This window comes from Limanda limanda, chromosome 7 (assembly GCF_963576545.1).
Source record: "Limanda limanda chromosome 7, fLimLim1.1, whole genome shotgun sequence".
NCBI classification, from domain to species: Eukaryota; Metazoa; Chordata; class Actinopteri; order Pleuronectiformes; family Pleuronectidae; genus Limanda; species Limanda limanda.
Genome location: NC_083642.1, coordinates 14,292,426 through 14,310,670, shown reverse-complemented (window position 1 = coordinate 14,310,670; position 18,245 = coordinate 14,292,426). Strand labels below are relative to the sequence as shown.

Sequence of the window (18,245 nt, the reverse complement as noted above, 5' to 3'; positions counted from 1 at the left end):
TCAGAATACCTCCACAGATGTTTACAACAACAGAATATAAACTGGAAGAAGAGAGTGTGCAATATGCAATTCATAATACTGTATGGAGGGCTGCATTTATATATTTGAAGCATTGTCAGTGTTGTAAAATAGATTTCTTTAATAAATTACAAATTGATAATGACTCATTGTAGACAGACGGTTGCCAAAAACCAACAAGTATAATAAATAATCCAAATTAGTTAAATTGCACTTTATTTAAAGCAGTTATTTTGGAGAAATGAAGGAAATGATAGAGATAACTTCACAGGAATTATACATTTCTCCACAAGGGGGTGTATAACCTTAGGACTTAGCCTACAGCCCTGCATATTATTATGAATATTGTATAAGTTGATGCACATAAAACAGAATTAAAATAAACATTTATAAGCAATTGATAAATCTCATTTGATCTTATCATGAAGTGTGATTTCCTTAAGAAATTATGATAATATAACATGTTTCAATATTTAATGTACTGTAGTTAGACCCTCACTCATCCAATTTAGAAAAAGATAAATTACATGTCAAAATTGGGAGTATAACTGGTACAGGTATGGAGCATATAATGGGCTGTAGTAAATCAAAAACCTGTAGATACTCTACACCACATAGTACTTGAGACCCTAATTGATCTGTATATAATGAAACCAGGGCCGGCCCTGGCAATGTTGGCACCCTAGGCGAGATTTCAAATTGGCGCCCCCAAACATATACACGCAAACTGTCATGCATTCACAATAACTTTTGGACTGTATATAGATGCACACACAGGCAGACACAATTGTAAGCTATAAAAAACAATAAAAATATATTAAAAAATGTATAAAGAGTCTGAAATCAGCTGTACTGATAGCATATCATGTCATGTCGACAAAAATAAACATTAATGATGTCCACAATCGGGGTGATTCTTACCTCTATGTTGTTCTTTCTTCTCCTCCTCTACTTTGCGGTGATTTCTGAATTGTGCACCTGATAATTAAATCTTTTTTTGACTCATCTTTGACTCTAACCGCAGTCTGTCACCGCAGCGTGTCTGTTCACACAGGGAGCCCATCCAGCAGGATGTTTTGGATGCTGGCTTGCCTGTCCACGGAGCCACGGATGGTGACATCAGCAAATGTCCCTGCTATGCTGCCAAAATGAGTAGGTTTTTAAACTTCTCTTTCTATGCATCATGCTGCTATGAGGAACTGTTGTGAGGTTGTTGTTGTCAAGGTTTGTTTTTCTCTTTTTGTGCATCCAGCGACGTCGAGTGGAACATCATGACGTCAACTTGCCATGGCCGACCTCCGACACCCAACGGGACAGGTTCTGTTTGCGTGTGATCCCGCTTCCAGCCTGTCATTTTGCTGCTGAGAGAGGGAGAGGGAGAGAGGGAGAGGGAGGAGAAACATTGAAGGAAGGCGAATAAGGAGATTGAGACCATTTCATAGTTTAATACAAACATTCTTTAGGGGTCCAAGCTAATTCAATATTGCACTTAAAAACTGTAACTGGCTATACAGCTGACAATGATGCACCTATAAACAATACACTGTTACACAAGTACAGTTCTTTTTTAAATCCATTCTCACATTTCGTAATTCATACTCGGCCTCCAGAAAGTTGGTACATGTGCACAAGTGATAGAAATCCGATGCTGTTTTTCAAGACATAGCACACCTACACTTTGACAAGTGCATGTTTTATTAAAACTATTTCAGATAATTGAATGTCTACTGATGCATGTTGAAATGATTTAATTCTTTGCTTTGGGTTTTTAAGCTATATTATGATTAAGGTGTAAACAGAGAAGTTTAACTAAGGAAATTTTCTTCTTCTAATATTAATGGTTTATCTAAATTCTTCTAATAGACCTGTAGTTTATCTACTTGACGGTTACTTATGTTCAAGGTATACGGTCTTTTAACATCTCATTTGTTTTGAATACACAAGTATCCACCATCGCTACAACTGGGTAACCATCATGACGTAAGTTTTCTCCTGTTAGTACAAAATTATAATAATACAAAATTAATTACCCTGCATGTGTAATTAATTAAAATTTTCACCCTGACACAGTATGCTTGTTGCACACAGAGTACCAAAGGAGATGTTTTGATAGTAACATTTAAACCAGGATGCTGTGCTCACCTATTAATTGCAGAATATATTACACTATGTAAATCTAAATTAATTAAATATAAAAAAAGAAAAATTAAATTAAATTAAATGAATAAAAAAAAAAATAATTAAAACCTGCGCGCGCAATTCCTGCACAATGGGCTTCTGCGCATGATGTGCGCGCAGTTTGTTTTTTTTATTTTATTTTTTTAATTTGAAATGGTTATGGTTAATTTTTGTTTTTAAATTTACATATTATTAGATATTGAATAGGTGGTTGAAGTCCTGCCAACACGACAGCCTGCCAAACTTACCCATGAGTTCGGACCCAGCTCCTGTGTCCACTGGTGTCCTGGTTCCACCCATGGCAGCGTAGTGGCGTGGGGCTGGCTCATCCCTGCGGCCCAGGGAGCGCATTTATCCGCGCTGGTTCAGGGGTAAATTATACTGGTCTTCACAGGTGACTGACCTACGCAAGCCTGTAGCCGCCCCCCACAGGAGATTATGTGCTTGTGTGTGTGTGTGGCCGCAGCGCTTCCTGGTTCTTCCCGGCATTTCGCTGCCTGTGCGAACATGGGCGAGGAAATGAGGCGGACCGCTTTTCGCGGCGCTTCTACCTCAGGTGCTTCCCGGGATTAGAGGATGATGGTGTGACGTTAATATATTGTTTTACATTGCATGTGTCACGTCATGATAATTCAGTCTCTTGTGCCGCTCTCGGCATTTTTCACCCTAGGCAACCGCCTATGTCGCCTGTACCAGGAGCCGCCCCTGAATGAAACTGTCTCCTGCGAGAGTTAAAGAAACTTCACTGATCACTGCATTCAGTTGTCTATTAAGTCTGTGCCTGTGGTAAAGTCAAGTTGGTGGCACAGTGTGGGGAATATTAAGTATGTCTGGGCTTTTTATTAACCGCTCGGCCCCTTAGCCTGAATTTCCAGAGGCAGTAAACACCGTTAACACAAATAAGAGTCAACTACGAGGATTTCCCCTCGACAATAAAAAGTTGAATCATCTTTACAAACCAAATTCTTTGCAGATCTGAAGAAAAAGCAAAATGTTGTTCAATAAAAGGACATTTTAATTTGTTTTATGACAAGAAAACATGTGAGGGCATACAGTGCATGTAGTGGAATTATTATAATAAAATGAAACATTTATATATTATGATTCAGAAAGTACAAAAATAAAGATTCTATCATTGATGGGAAACTTGTTCCAACCCCATTATAATAGTTATATATGTATATTTTTACATATATAACTGAAATCATGAAATGAAAATAACTTGATATACAAATATGCTATGATCATTTTATATCACCATTTTTACATCAACATATCTATATAAATATAGATTTATACATCTCAATGTGAACGATTATAATATAAATAGTAAAACAACAAGCAAGCCATTCCAATGCTTTTAATTTATTGCAGAACAGAACAGGAAGTGTTATTGTAATGTATCAAGGCTGCTGTAGGACTTGTAATAAGTCTGAACTTGTAGGTGTTTATGGATGAAATGAGGTGGAGTCTAAAAAGATCAATCCAAAACTGTACAGTAACCGACCATACCAGTGCACGTGTGATGTCTGTCTGTCAGAAAGATGCTTCTCTTCAATCCCCAGAGGTTCACTCAGATTGTCTTGTCTGTTTACAATATCTTTATTCACATAAACACATGCTTTGTCCTTCGCGGGAAAAGTGCTGGTATGAAATGGAGGTTTAGTGAGAGCTGCTTCACTCTGGGTGGTCAGCTGTTCTTTGGTTGTCTCCCCCCTCAGAAGCTGGTTGAATGAGGAGAGGAGGCGCAGAGGACCAAACGCCCAGTGTGCCAGTCTGTGGTGTTCCAACAGCGCGTAGTTGGATGCAAGAACTCCATCAACGAACAATGTTCCAGCTTCTGTCAGGGGCGCATACACTCCCATACTCTCCTCCACTGAAACTGAGATGATTCGAGAAGGACGCAAAAGACCCTCTGCTGTATGGACAAGAACACAGTCTCCTGTTTTGGCTCTGTTAGCAAACCGGGCCTGGTACTCTCTGCTGTCGAGTCTGCAGTGGTGAGCTAAAAAGACCAAGTGATGTGCGGTGAGGGCCAGTCTGTGGCCATCCTCCGTCTCCAGAGACAGGAAAGTGGAACAGCTTTCTTGGTCGCGGTGCAGAAACAGGATGATTGGGCTGAACATGACCTGGCCTGTCTCAGACAAGGCCATGACTCTGTCCCCAGGAGCCAGTGATGACAGGCTCTTCTGTCCCCCTCCAGCGACAGTCACCCGGGCCCAGCCTGGGAAACACCCCCCCTTTTCCACTGCAACGGAGTGATCTGCAGGAAGGTCAGCAGAAAAATACACGATTAACGCAAATTCTGTTCCTTTTCTTAAATGTCCTGATGCACCGTTTAGTGATGCAATGACATTTGACACAGTTAACAGCATGATCTCGTGTGAAAAAGCTCTCTCTTGAAACGTACCAGCTTTTACTGAGCAGTGGATGTGATATTTGGACTCGTAGTGGACCCAGTCGAAGCCAGCCTCCACAGCCAGCTGGGCGAGGAGACCGTACTTCTCCGTCTCTCTGTCATCAGTGGTTATGTCCACAGCCCGGCCCTCGTAGTGCAGAGAGCCAAGAGGATGGTGGCCGTCTTCATCCCAGGCCTCTGTCACACGTAAGTGAACCCCTGGCCACTGGTTCATCACTGCAATAGCCAGCCTGTTCAAACAGTCCTTGCATCGCTAGAACAGAATGAAAAAGAGGGAAGGATTTAACTTGGGAGTATAATAGATTCGCCTCATAAATATTCCTCCCAGTGCACGTGGCCACAGTTTTGTTATCTAAATGCAGGATTTTTATCAAAAAGGTTTATGCTATACATGTTTATATAAATGCTTAACATTTTTTAAATAAAAAAAGGCCAATAACTGGCTGAATGATTTATACACTCGTATATTATTTACACACCGACTCAATTATCCAGTGTGGGTCGAGTGTAAGAATTATTCTAAAGAAAACTACATATGCGTACAGTTGGGATCCAATAACTTTGTCCAACTTGGCAAAAATCTTATAAGTTATTAGATTTTTTGTTAATATTTGTATTGCAAAAGACTAATGTGTAAACCACTCGAAGAGCAGTTAGTCTTAATACTAAATATACAGTATATCAGGAAAATGTTAGAACCTTTACTTCTTGAAAAGAAAGTTTTTATAAAAGTGGAACCAAGATTCAACAAGGTATTTGAAAAGAGAAATAATCAGATTCAATACTGGACTTTTACCCTTTATATGTAGGGATGTACAATAATTTGGATAAGCGTGTATTTGAATCCGTTTAAAGTCGTCCATTGTTTTGCCTTTTAAATATATGGTATGTGTGGTTGTGGTTGTTGGTTTAGGAGGATTGAGTTGGGAGCCAGGTTTAGTCCAGAAGTAAAAATACTGTTGTGCAAGTTTTTTGTTGCATCTTCGGATAAAACTGAGAAGAACATTAGAAGAAAAAATAAACCTCAGGCTAGTTAGGATCATTTTACTGATTTGGTCGACACATGTAGAATGTACCGTGAAGGCCTGACTCAGCCAAACTCAAGTCGAAGTGACAGACCCTGGTTATCATTTATTAAGAGTGGGAATGGCACCTATAAGTCAAGAGGTATGTACAGTATGTGACTCTCCTCCACACCTCAGCTAGCAAACAGACTTCATAACAGCTCCGAAAACAAATGATGCCAGTACTTCCGCAGCGTCTCTGGCAGTATCACACAGTTCCTCCTCCACTCTGCTTAAGTCCATCTCAACCTTGCTCAAACAAGAACAAAGCTACTGTAGCCTGTTTGCCACATTCCTCTGCCTTTTTCGACAGGGTGACAGAATAATCAAGGCCATTCTCTGCCTCTCCGGACTGTTCCAGGCATGAGTTTCTCGTCTTCACCCCTGAGACCTTTGATGAGAAATGCGCTCAGTGACTCTTAACACCCCCCGTGGGCCGTAATATTACACACTGTGTCAGCATTGTCACAAAATAGCAGGCCGAGAAACGACAAAGTCAGCATCCGAAGTGATACACTCATCAGCATCTCCTGGACGTGTGTTCGCTTGTGACTTGTGATGTGGCCTGTGATCGATTGAGTGAAGCTTATCTTGCAGCTGAGTTGGAAAAAAGAGGGTTTTGAGAGAAAGTGGTGAGAGAGGGAGAGATGGAGAGAGGGGAAGTAGGGTGAGAAGAAAGCAGTTTGGAGAGAGAGTTGAGGTTGGGACTAAAGACAGAGGCCAGAGGGGAAGAATGTATGGGCATGAACTTGGGAATGTGACACCGAGAGTGAGAAAGCGAGAGAGACAGAAAACAAACTGGGAACATTTTTCTCGCAATGCCATTGAAGAGAGGCGTTTCATTGTCAGAATCACAATAGTCGCCTTTCCAACGGTGCCATTACTTCAGCAAGCGGGAATTTTGTATAGGCGACCCCTGCGAGTCTCCAAGTGACGCACAAAGAGCGTCTTTCACATCTGGGCGAAAGGAGGGCACATGCACACGTACACACACTCACGCTGGGCATCAGAAGGGCACACACATACAACCGCAGATTTACATCACAAAGAAATCACTCGGAAAAAGGAAAGAACACAGATTTTATAATCCTAAACAATCACAGAAAGCCGCAGCATCCGAATCAGAGTGACCCCCCCGTGACATTCAAAATGTTTTGTCCAAAAAGTCCTTCATCTCCCTGACCAGATCTTAAAACCTCTCGGCCAACAATTGTCTTTTCTATGCATGATCTTTAAATTCAGGTTCCTATCCCGAGTAAACAATCAGGAACTCAAGTGCAGGTGCCATGCCTGGGTAGTTTTTCCCGGCAGGCACACTGAGAACCTGCCGAGAGGAATAGTTTTATTTCCAATAACAAAGACTTTGGTTAAAGATTAAAAGGAAGTGTTCCTGGAGGAGAGCTCGGTCTCTTAAGGGGTAGTGTTGAATTACATCCTGATCTTCTTATCTCAAGAAAAAGGGAGGGGAGGTTTGGTTAAAACATACACACTCTGTGTTGAACATTTGTTTGTGGGTTAAGAGCCTGGAAAGGGCAGGCAGGGAAGAGTACAGCGAATAGGGAATAAGGTTATTGGTTTAGTTGTTTTACATTGAGAGTCTGTGCAATGATCGTATAACACAACAATCCCCAGGTATCACTGTGGTTTATGGAAACAGGTGATCCAGCAAATCATCCCTTTCAACTCAATCCTTCAAAATCTGAGATAACTGAACTTGACAACATCACACCGGTCTCACCTTGGTCATGAAGCGGTCGGCGTTGGTGTTCTCCTCATCCTTGAAGACAATGTCTGGATTGTAGTTGCAAACCAGTTCATTGAAGCGCTCGGAGCTGCGTGTGATCTTGCCCTCTGCTCTCCCGCTGGCCCCCAGGTTGTTCTCTGAGACGTTGGGGAAGTACTGCTTGTAGTGCATGGCCGTGAGCTTCCTGGTCCTGGAGCGTACGCCGTACCCGGGACCAGGTCCACATCCCTGCACCAGCCATACACAGGTCCAGGCGGCGAGCAGGCCGGGCCGTGCCAGGCGAGCCCACCAGGACTGCTTCATTGGGGGGGAGGGTTGGGGCTCCCAGGGGTCAGTGGCTCACAGTGCCTGCAGTGACAGCCCAGGTCCAGGTGTGCGATAGCATGGGAATGAGGATCAGAGCTCGGTCCATTCCAGATCATGGAGTATTGGTGATATTATTTTTATAAATCACAAAAACTTACTAAACTTTGGTATTTGTTAGAACTTCTTTGGACACTTGTCACCCATTGATCAGAATAGATAGAGCTCAACAGCACAAAGGCAGACGTTGACTGGTCTGGTGACCAAGAGCTGATCTGATTGGCTGAAATCTAAAGTTTGGCATCAATAAGGGGACACAACATGTCTCTCAGGTTTCTGTCCAAAATTTCAGCTGCTTTACTCAGAGTCCTGATCATCTCTCCATGCGTCCTCCTCCGGAACCTGTCTGTGCACAGGTGTTCTCTCCGGGTCTCTGCTCACTCACCGCTTCTCTCTCTCTCTCTCTCTCTCTCTCTCTCCCTCTCCACGCACTTCCCCTCACAGGACTCACAAAGTGGCGCACGGCTCCCTCCCGGACTCCCCGCTGTTCCTACCACACGCACGCTCCTGTGGACGCTCTCATCCTCTCCGTTCATCCGTGAAAATGACTTGTGTTGTTTTCTTCCCCTCCTTCTCTCCTTCATCCACCGTCTCCTGTCGCGTCCCAGCGCTCCTGGCCACCTTGCACCAGCCATCGGGTCTTATTAGTGTCCGGACGGGATTGCCCTCCCTTCCTCTGCGCGCTCCCACTGCGGCAAGCACACGCCTCCAAAATGCACCCTTACAAAGGACGTATGATTAGCCTACTTATGTTAACACAATGACACCCCCCCCCCCCCAAAACCTCCTTCTCCACCTCATTAAAGAATAAGAGAAGGCTGAATACAACTCTTCTAATGCAAAGTTAAGCCAATGCAACTCAACTGCTCACATGACATCAAAATCTTTTTTGAGACATGATAGTTTTTTATCACAATATTATAAATAATATTTAATTATAAATATTATTATTTTCATCATTATTATTATTATTATTATTAACAATAATCAATTTATTTATGGCACCTTTCAAAACAGCCGTACAAACTGCTTCACAGAAGACAAACCAAACAAGAAAACAACATCAAAGACAACCAATGACGTAATACAAAATATAAAACCAAACACAGCAGATAAGATAATAAAACATCAATTCAAAGTAAAGGTAAAGGCAAAGGAGAATTAAAAAAGAAAGTAAAGTAAAGGCAAAATCCATGTTGTCAAAGCACATTTTGAGAGATGATTTCAGGTAAACTATTCCAGAAGGTCGGCTTCCTGACAGCAAATCGCCCGATCACCTTCGGTCTTCAGTCAATCAGAAGATCTCAGGGTGGGGTAAATGCAGAACATATATTACATTACATTACATGTCATTTAACTGACGCTTTTGTCCAAAGCGACTTACATTTTTAGTACACTCAACATTCATGAGGGACCATTTAAGGGTTCAGTATCTTGCCAAGGACACTTCGGCTTGCAGATGGGGAAGAGTGGGGATTGAACCGGCAACCTTCTTGTTGGAGAAAATATTTGCACCATTGTTTCTGTTTGCTCATCCCAACCCGTCAGAGTGGACGAGTCAACTGTGATGACTCTGTGTTATTTTTAGACAGATTTGGAGGTGAGGGTCTCCGAGAGGGAGCACACGTGTCCAGCCTTGACACCCTGACTGTGACTTACAGTGCTGCCTTCCTGTTTGGGGAGCCAGCCTGACCCCCCTGAACCCTGTGCACCCGAGACCCCTCCGCTGGAAACACCCTCCGGCCACATCAACATATTATTTTTGTCCATCTCAGAACAATAGCTGGGAGAGTCGTAAAAATTAGTCAGATAATGCCGAAGAGGGAGCAAAAGAGAGAAGGAATCCTTGTGTCTCGGGGGTCTGACATGTGCAATCACATACGGAAGCTTAAATTAATGACGGAATAAAGGTCGCCGTGTGTTGCCGTCCTATCTCCAGCTTCCTGGAACACTTGAGGTCTCGATACATCACGGCCAGTTCCTTCGCAGTGACTTTGTTTCAAACAAACGTTATCGCGCTCACAACAGAGCTGTTCAGTTCTATTTGGAGTTTATAGTTTTGTGTCAGTGTGTATCTTGATGTTGTTTGCTGTGGCCGCATCCTTAAGACGCTTTCCGAATATATCCCTGTAAGAACAGACACTTCTTATCCATAAAGCACCTGTGAATTTATCATCGACTCCCTCATCCAAACTTTACTTACAATTTAGCTTAGAGGCTTGAGGGATAGGTCACAGAGCTCCACAGTGACCGTGGACAGGCCTCCTTGTTGGGGAAGTTTCCAGAAGATCCCAGGATGTTGTGGGGAGGGGTGGCAAGGCGAAGCAGCATCTTCCTGCCCTCATGATAAACACGGGGGACGGCTCAAGTCTGGCCAAAGCAACGCAGATGGGAGATAGCAGCCCTCATGACAAATGCAGGGAATGACTCAATCAAAAAAAAGCAACAAACACTTTCATATCTTCAATTGCCCACACCGACGTTTCTCATCAAAGCCGCACAAGAGAAGAGATTTCCATCCGACATGAAAGGGAGAGGAAGGAAGCAAACATCTGCGGGTTGGAGATGGAAATAAAGTCATTATTAGTAGTTTTTTATTTTGTTGCCCCCGTCCCCCTGCCTTCCCCTGCCTCCTTCTGGCTCTTAGCATTTTACTCCCCCGTTTCAGGATGGGAGTACATGGCTGGATGAATGGTTTGGTTTCCTGCAAAGCCACAGCACAGAAAATGAGATCTTTCCGGCCTGAGTTAAACTACCCTGCTTTGTTCTGTACAAATGGACGGCTGTGTGTACACCTGAGAAGTGTCGTCATGTAGCGTCTGTACCTGTGAGTGTAAATGTAACTTTGTTTGTGAAGCTTTGGGTGAAAAGCAGAACTGGCTCACGTCCTTCAAATAATGCTCATAATCAAGTGCGGGGAAATATGAATTTAGGATCACAAACAGTGGACTATAGTGGATCCCATCCTGATGCTGGATCGTGATCTTGCTGGCTGCTGACCAGAGACTATGATTGCAGCAGGACTGCTTGACATATAGTATTGAAGTTATCCTTCAAAAATGTTTACCCTCATCGATGCTGCTAAAAAACTTTTATCCCGATGATGTTTTCCTACACTTGACATCCATTGCACTTCTGTCCGTCCTGGGAGAGGGATCCCTCTGAGGTTTCTATGTATTTTTACCTGTTAAAAGGGTTTCTAGTAGTTTTTCCTTACTCTTGCTGAGGGTTAAGGACAGAGGATGTCACACCATGTTAAAGCCCTATGAGACAAATTGTGATTTGTGAATATGGGCTATCCAAATAAAATTTGATTGATTGATTGAAACACTTTTTTAACAGAAGAATCATTATGAGATAGAAATGAGATTTTGAAATCACTCCAACTGTGATATCTCAAGTGTTTGTCTTGTCTCGTGTAGCTGAATAGACACTCTGCAGCATCCACTTCCTTAGATGGAGGCCGCTGGAAGGGTAAAGGAAAGTCAAGGAACTGACACCTAACCGCCTCCCTCCCGGCTCCCAAACACAGACCCAATCACCCGCCCGTCCTTTCTCTTTGACCGCCGCTGCTGCACCGCCTAGCTCGCTGTCTCCCGCCGTGTTATCGGCTCAGGAAGAGGCAGGGCGGTGCATTCTGATGAGGCTGCACACGCTGGAGGATTTTAGCCTCATGTAGAGTTACTCTGCGTTGGAAGCATACCTCACGTGATACACCTAACACTGCATGTCAGGTGCTGATTTCAGGTCTGCCACTTGAAGTGATGTGAAAAGGGAAAATAGACATGTTGTGTCCAGGAGTTGTTGCACCAGTGAGCTGAGGTTGAAGGTGTTGCTGCACTGAAGTGGACAATAGACTCAATAGGGTGGGACTTCCTGGCCACTGACAAGCAGGTCAAACGTCAGATGTGATGCTTTACCTTCTTTTGAGTCCAAATATTATTTAAATTCTCCATACCACATTATGTACGGTTGAATGGGTCTCTATTGGCATGAATTAAATTGTGACATTACGGGTTTCTTTCTATAAATCCATGTCACATCGTTCTCCCGGACCCGGCGAAGCAAAGGCCTGTGCCAGTCAACCGTGTGAAGCAAGTGTGCCGTGAGTGTGCAGGCAGGATGGCGGGCAGCCGCGGCAAACGGACAGTACGGCCCTTTATCAGTTGATTAGCGAGCAAGTCTCGCCTTTTCCTGTGAGTGTTTCTGTATTTGCGAGCGTAAAACTAGGGAATAACAGCCCCTAATGCACTTTGGCATGAACTTCAAACAACCGACTGTCAGGAAAGCTAATCTGTGTCTTTGTCCCCCCTTCATTCGTATGTTTTGACAATAAAGATAGCCTATCTCATCCCATTACAAGCGGCCCGTCTCCCGCCTTGTCCCTGATATGCCCGACAACCACTCCAACAGAGCGTGTTACCCAATGGGACTGCTGGGACACCTTGATTGCACTGCTATCAAGCCTTTAATATTTTGCTGAAGGGAGAGGTGCTGCACCATTGTTTCTCCAACAGAATCCAAGGTTAGGAGTGATATGTTGAGGAGGGGGGGCTGTGACGCAGGAGAGGGAGCGGGTCCTCCACTGACCAGTGTGTCAGCGGTTTGAGCCGGATTCAGTGTACCTCAGTGCCCTTGAGGAAGGCACTGAACCAAGAATTGCTCCCGACGATCAGTGAGTGAATGATGTCATTCAAACTAGAAAATTGCTATATTAGTTAAAACCGTGTTGGTTGCTTCATGTGGTCTTAATAGAGCAAAATCATCAAATCTGGCTGTACTAGCCCAACAATGTAATGCACCATTAGCAAAAAAAATTGCACAGACTCTCAGTAGCATTGTTTCTTTAAGGTCAAGGAGCATTTCAGTTTTAGTAGTGCCCTATTGGATTTTGTGTATTGGCAGATTTATTTTATATTTTACAAGAGGAAGGGTGTATATTCATTTAGCATCACTCACAAATGCGTGTGTTAAGTATACATTGAATTGAATCCCTGAACCAAAAACTGTCAGCATCACTTTGGGTTTGTTAAATCTTAACTGACTTAACACACTAGTTTCTTTCCAGAGACACTGTAAATGCACCAACCTATCTCTCTCACAACCACACACCTTGTATATGTGGCCTATGCATCACTTCCTCACAGAGTACCCAGTCTCCAGATGTGCGAGCGACTTAGCGTCGACTTTTGAGTTCATTTCCTTTTGGCAAAGGAAACGCAGTGCAAAACAAAACCTAAAGCAAATAAGCTCAATTAAAACATCCAACAAAACAAGAAACGCAAACAAAAAAATCAAGAGGGAGAAATTAATCAGAGCCGGGGGGGGGTTTCTTAAGCTGTCTTCAGAAATGAGGAAATCAACAATAGGCAAGGAAAAGGGATGGAAGAAAGGAGGTGGGTGGGTAGGTGGTGCGGTGAAGGAGTGAATGTCTCTTCTCCTCCTAATTTGCTGGGTTTTTATCTGGCACTTGCATCAGAGTGGGGAAAGCGTGGGCTACGGCTGTAGTGGCGTCGCGGCTGGACACCGCTGACAGACAGGCCAAAATATGGCTTTCTTCTGCTGCTGATTAAAGAAGTGCAACAAAAGGGTGGAGGGACGCAGAGGACAGACGCCCTCGTCCAGTCACACACACACACACACACACACACACACACACACACACACACACACACACACACACACACACACACACACACACACACACACACACACACACACACACACACACACACACACACACACACACACACACACACACACACACACACACACACACACACACACACACACACACACACACACAACGTAGTTACATTTCTCTAAATATGTAACAGCCTCAAAGAAACTCTAAGAGTCAGAGAGGCGCGTCTCCTAAAAAGGACACAAACACATGAAATAAAAACAAAGACATTTTATTGCTTTCTCCTCATAAAACAATGGTTAAAAATTCAGTTTTAAGAAAATCTGAAACATCAGAGCATTTCAAAAGTAAACACAGAATTTTTTTTTTCCATCTTTGAGAATGACTCTAAAGACTTTTTGTCTCAACTGTATCACATTCAAAGTTTTCAACACTGGTTAAAAATCCTATGCGTTATAAGTCAACATGTGAAGTATTGATCCCAAAATGCCCATAAATAAAGATAAAAATACAGCACATTATAAACTGTGTGTTCCCAAATACCAAAAAGAAAAATCCCGGAAAAAGTGACATAAGTAAACCTCAGAGTGCTCCATATATAATACATAACTAACCAGAGAGGTTTGAGATACACTGTCCCCTGCTGGTCACACCATCTGCTATTAACCTGCTGATACAGCAGCGACGGCAAATGGTGAGAAGATCATCAACACATTGTGGATAAGATACAGCTGATAAAAGATAATCTAAATTAAAAACCCAGCAGAGGACTGAATGGATTGACAGTCACATTTACGATTCGAAAATACTCTGAGACAATTCTGAGCTTTCACCCAGCGTTCAAGGAGAAATAATATTTTTTTTAAAATACTTCACAGAAAGAATACAGAAAAAATTAAATAAAATTCACCTTAGGTAAAGATAAAGTGTGATTTTTACTTTTGAAATATTGCACTTTCCCACACATATTTGTAATAATTCACAGTTTGATTGGTCTAAGGCATAAGTTTCTCCTAGTGAGTGTCACATCGCAGACAGATTTCTTGCATAAGACAAAGTAAAGCTTTCTTTTTTGGGTTTTTGTAAACTACTGGTCCTCAGACTCAGTAAGCTTCCTGTCAGCTTGAAAAACATAATAACCCTGCTCAATAATAAATCACCTCAAAGATGTCCTTAATTCTACAAGTTAACCTAGTTAGTAAAAAAGCTCAATCATTCAGACTATGACCTTACTCTCGTATCTTCCCTTGTGTAATCTGTGGCATCACAGATAGACAAGGTACCCTGTGTCCTACTTGGACCCAATTACTACTTCCTCTCATTAACTAACATAACACTTGTTCAGACTGAGCCACGAAACCCATGGAGTTAGATTCCCGATCCTAAAATAGTGGTGTAGCCCAAGAGAGGAAAGCATGGGGAAGCCACGAAGAAAGCGAGAACACTCAATCGACCTGAAGCAGGAAGAGGAAATTATGTCACAGCGACAATGTAATATTTCAAAATAACTCTGCTGACTTTCATATGTGTCAAAAGAGCAACGGCTGTGCAATGAATCCTCTTTCTGTAAGGCGTCGGGTTCGCGGGGGATTGTTCTGTTTTTTTTCCACTATAGCAGGACTACTAGAATGGCTGTAATCCTTTTTTCCCTGGTTCCAGTCATAACCACGACTCTGCTAAGCACTTGTACCAGCACTTGTATTGCAGTCAACTAACTGCACAACTATGGACCCTGATAAACTGGTCACAGTCAGAGCTCCCACTTGACAGACGCAGACAGAAACTCTCGGGTATCTTCACAGGAGGCGAGCTGATCTGCGAACCAACTGGCAAAGGGACTGAACCGCAAATGCACATTTGAAGTTGGCTCAGTTTCTTTGAGGAAAGGCAGTCACTGGATTTTAGAAAGTCCACTGGCCAGGAGGAGTCTGAAGGGGACGGTGGACCGTGACACAGTTGAAGGCAGCCTGTGGAGACCTACAAAAACAGTGACAGAAAACCAAAGGTCAATGACATCACACACAATCACAAGGTGGAGCAACACCAAGAAAAGCTAAGAAAAATAGGGATTTAGGTAAAGTCTATTAATCACAGAACAAAAGTAAGCTGGGAGGCAATGGGAAAGAGCAAGAGAGCTGCCACGGTGCAGAGATGCTATCTGCTCAGTGAGGAAGGGGATTGCGTGTATATGTGTGCGAGTTTGGCGTGTCCGTGGAGTGCTTGTTTGTGTTGGGTGGAGGGTTTAGAGGGTGTGTGTGCTGCTCGGGGTCTGGGGCGGTGTGCCTGAAGGTCCCCAAGGAGACCCGACTCTCCTCTTGTCCCTTTACACTTTCCTGAAAGAATTGTATTCGTTCTATCTGAGGAAGAGAGACCAGCCCATTGGGGAACTGGGCCAAAGGTGGGAAAACGTATCACACAACTATCCAAGTGCAACTTACTTCAGCACAAGGACAGAAGAATGCAGTGATAAAAAGTGTTCTCATCTGGTTTAGGAGTTGAAAATGTATGTAAACTGACCAAAGGCGCGGATGAGCTCTCTCTGAACTGCCCAGGTGACTGTCTTGATGAGGGAGGCCGAGGCGAGACCAGCGAACATCATGTTGTACAGGAAGACGATGTAGAAGTTCCCCAGCCAGTTGTAGCGACCAAAGTCTCCCAGTAGATCGAAGCGGGTGATTCCTGACACAAAGGAGGCCATAGAAAAAAAAAATCCACATGTGAACCAGTTACTGGATCCAAGCTGTTCCTGCAGCTGCAGAATTTGTGTTACACAAACACCCTCTTGTGGTCAAAGTTAAAATTACAAGTGAAACGTTGACTAACGCCTCACGTTAAATAATAGATGTGTCCCAGTTCTACACTACAAAGTAATTCACAATCTGCTGCACACCCATCGACCAAACTTCACAGCTGCAGTACAGCTCCTATCAAATAAATCTTCATAACATAAATCAACCTATTTTTCTACTATGCTTCTTGAACTTCTTTCTTTTCTGAATTGCACTTGTTTATGCACTGTGGGAAACAGCAGCAGCACAAAAATGTATATTTAGATATAGATATACAAATATTTAGATTAGCTTATTATTACTTTTCCACTCTGTGTACGATGCGTGCTCAAAACCCAATTAGTGTTAGCTTGCAGGATGAAACTGGGATAAATGCTGCATTTGTCATTTATGCTTCTTACTTACCAAGTGTGCGTGAGAAGACCGGCAGTGCAGAGCTCAGGATAAGCAGCGAAACACAGTTTGCAATTATCTGAAAGGAACAGAAACGTAGAGATTACTAAAAGGGTGTCAACACAATGCATAACTAGTTTCTAATGATATCTCACTGTGGGTTTAGATAGACGTCAAGTTCAGCTGTCAAGTACCTGGGTGAGGTTGGTGTCCTGTGCACGAGGCAGGAGGCTGATGAAGAGAGGGGAACTATAGAAACCAACTACTGATGAAACCATTAGGTAGCTGACAATCATTTTAAGGACAACACTGGGAAGAAGAGTGATACTCTTACATGGATAGTAACATCTAGGAAGTACATTAGTGTTTTCTAATTTATGAATGAAATTGCATGAGTCGACATCTCACACGCTGGATTAGTTAATGTCTTATGTACACACATTCGGGGAAGAATGGAATGAAAGGATACAGGATGAGGACGACTTGAACTGCAGCGCCCAGCGAGCCGAACATAGAGAAGGAGGCCATTCCCAGGTGCGGGTCCTAAAAAGAAAGAAACCAAACATCCGTCAGTGAGCACAGACGACAAGCTGTTTCTCGTTTCTGTTTCTCTCTGGCAAAATCCTCACCTCCATTCCTCTGGGCATGGCCGTCTCATACAGGAGCAACTCAAACACGTTGAAACAGACCATCAGCACACACATCACCTGAAGAGACAGAAACAGAAGTCATGCAATGAAAACAACCACCTGTGTTATTAAATTAAAGTAAAGAATGGCCATGTGTCGTTGATGAATTGGTGTGTACCGTCAGTGCGAGGAGCCCAAGCATGACCAGTGGATAGCCAAGGTTTCGCTGCCATGGGGACGCTCTCCTACGCATCTCTGTTTGGGGGGGGGGGAAATAACTTATTAAACATGAAATCACTGTGATAGAAGCCGAGCAGAGAGCTGCCTGTTCAGTCAGTCTCACCCAGAGCGATGCGCTTAATCCGCACTGTTTGGTGCTCCTTCTTCATCGCATCCATGTTCAGCTTGACCCAGCAGGATGTACTACCGCCTTCGACCAAACAACACATGATAGAGACAAGAAGTTAGTCAGTCAGCTTAAAATGAATCATCAGGAAATGGCAGAGGACCGTGTTCATAGTAAGTCTCTTACATTTCAGTTTCCTGGAGAGCGAGTCTTCCTCAAACGTGGTGCAGTTTAGTGTTTCATCCACATCCTCCAGCAGCTGCAGAGGACAGGATCGAGAGAAGATGAAGATGAGATGAGAAATCCAGAGAAGGAATCCAACTAATTTTGATACTTCCTGACTTTTATAGCATCGCCAACATGTGGTTTGTTTTAACAACTGGAGGGATTACAGTGATATGTAGTCCCGATATCTGTGTCTTCCTTCTTCCATTAACCTGACTATCTTTTTAAATGATACTTATATTATTTATTTTTTAAACTAATACTTTGGTATAATGACTGTACTTGCAAAACTAACAACGGTTATCTGCAGCTGTAGTTCATGTTGCATTTCAACATGTAAAACTAAAGACGTGTCACATCCATGCTTCAAACCGCCTCTATAGTATGTGTGTACTACATAAAAGTAGTGTTATACCAGTCATATATTAACAGG

At 43.1% G+C, this 18,245-nt stretch overlaps 2 protein-coding genes and 1 long non-coding RNA gene across 3 annotated transcripts in view; 1 reads left to right on the top strand and 2 right to left on the bottom strand.

The window, feature by feature from the left end:
- Positions 1-1,061: 1,061 nt before the first annotated feature.
- LOC133005793 (uncharacterized) lies at positions 1,062-1,739 on the top strand. Its single transcript, XR_009678390.1, has 2 exons — positions 1,062-1,170; positions 1,271-1,739. It is a non-coding gene; the product is annotated as an uncharacterized LOC133005793 (long non-coding RNA).
- A 1,509-nt stretch (positions 1,740-3,248) lies between these two features.
- dhh (desert hedgehog signaling molecule) lies at positions 3,249-8,399 on the bottom strand. Its single transcript, XM_061074794.1, has 3 exons — positions 7,418-8,399; positions 4,607-4,868; positions 3,249-4,459 (listed from the first exon to the last, which is right to left on the bottom strand). Exons 1-3 carry the CDS (start codon positions 7,724-7,726, stop codon positions 3,645-3,647), a joined length of 1,386 nt encoding a protein of 461 aa, XP_060930777.1. The 5' UTR covers positions 7,727-8,399; the 3' UTR covers positions 3,249-3,644.
- A 5,286-nt stretch (positions 8,400-13,685) lies between these two features.
- The window catches only part of lmbr1l (limb development membrane protein 1-like), a gene marked incomplete in the record, with an annotated part of 13,063 nt that continues 8,503 nt past the window's right edge, over positions 13,686-18,245 (bottom strand). The window contains 8 exon segments of the mRNA XM_061073953.1: positions 13,686-15,407; positions 15,948-16,109; positions 16,625-16,691; positions 16,807-16,897; positions 17,082-17,155; positions 17,242-17,319; positions 17,420-17,496; positions 17,585-17,671. Coding sequence (XP_060929936.1) covers positions 15,322-15,407; positions 15,948-16,109; positions 16,625-16,691; positions 16,807-16,897; positions 17,082-17,155; positions 17,242-17,319; positions 17,420-17,496; positions 17,585-17,671 — 722 coding nt within the window.

Bases quoted from the DNA above. Each gene is read 5' to 3' on its own strand.
- dhh (XM_061074794.1), bottom strand. From the start codon at position 7,726: ATGAAGCAGTCCTGGTGGGCTCGCCTGGCACGGCCCGGCCTGCTCGCC. The intron at 4,869-7,417 runs GTGAGACCGGTG...ATTCTGTTCTAG, and splicing joins CCGACCGCTTCATGACCAAG to CGATGCAAGGACTGTTTGAA. The intron at 4,460-4,606 runs GTACGTTTCAAG...ACCTTCCTGCAG, and splicing joins CCACTGCTCAGTAAAAGCTG to ATCACTCCGTTGCAGTGGAA.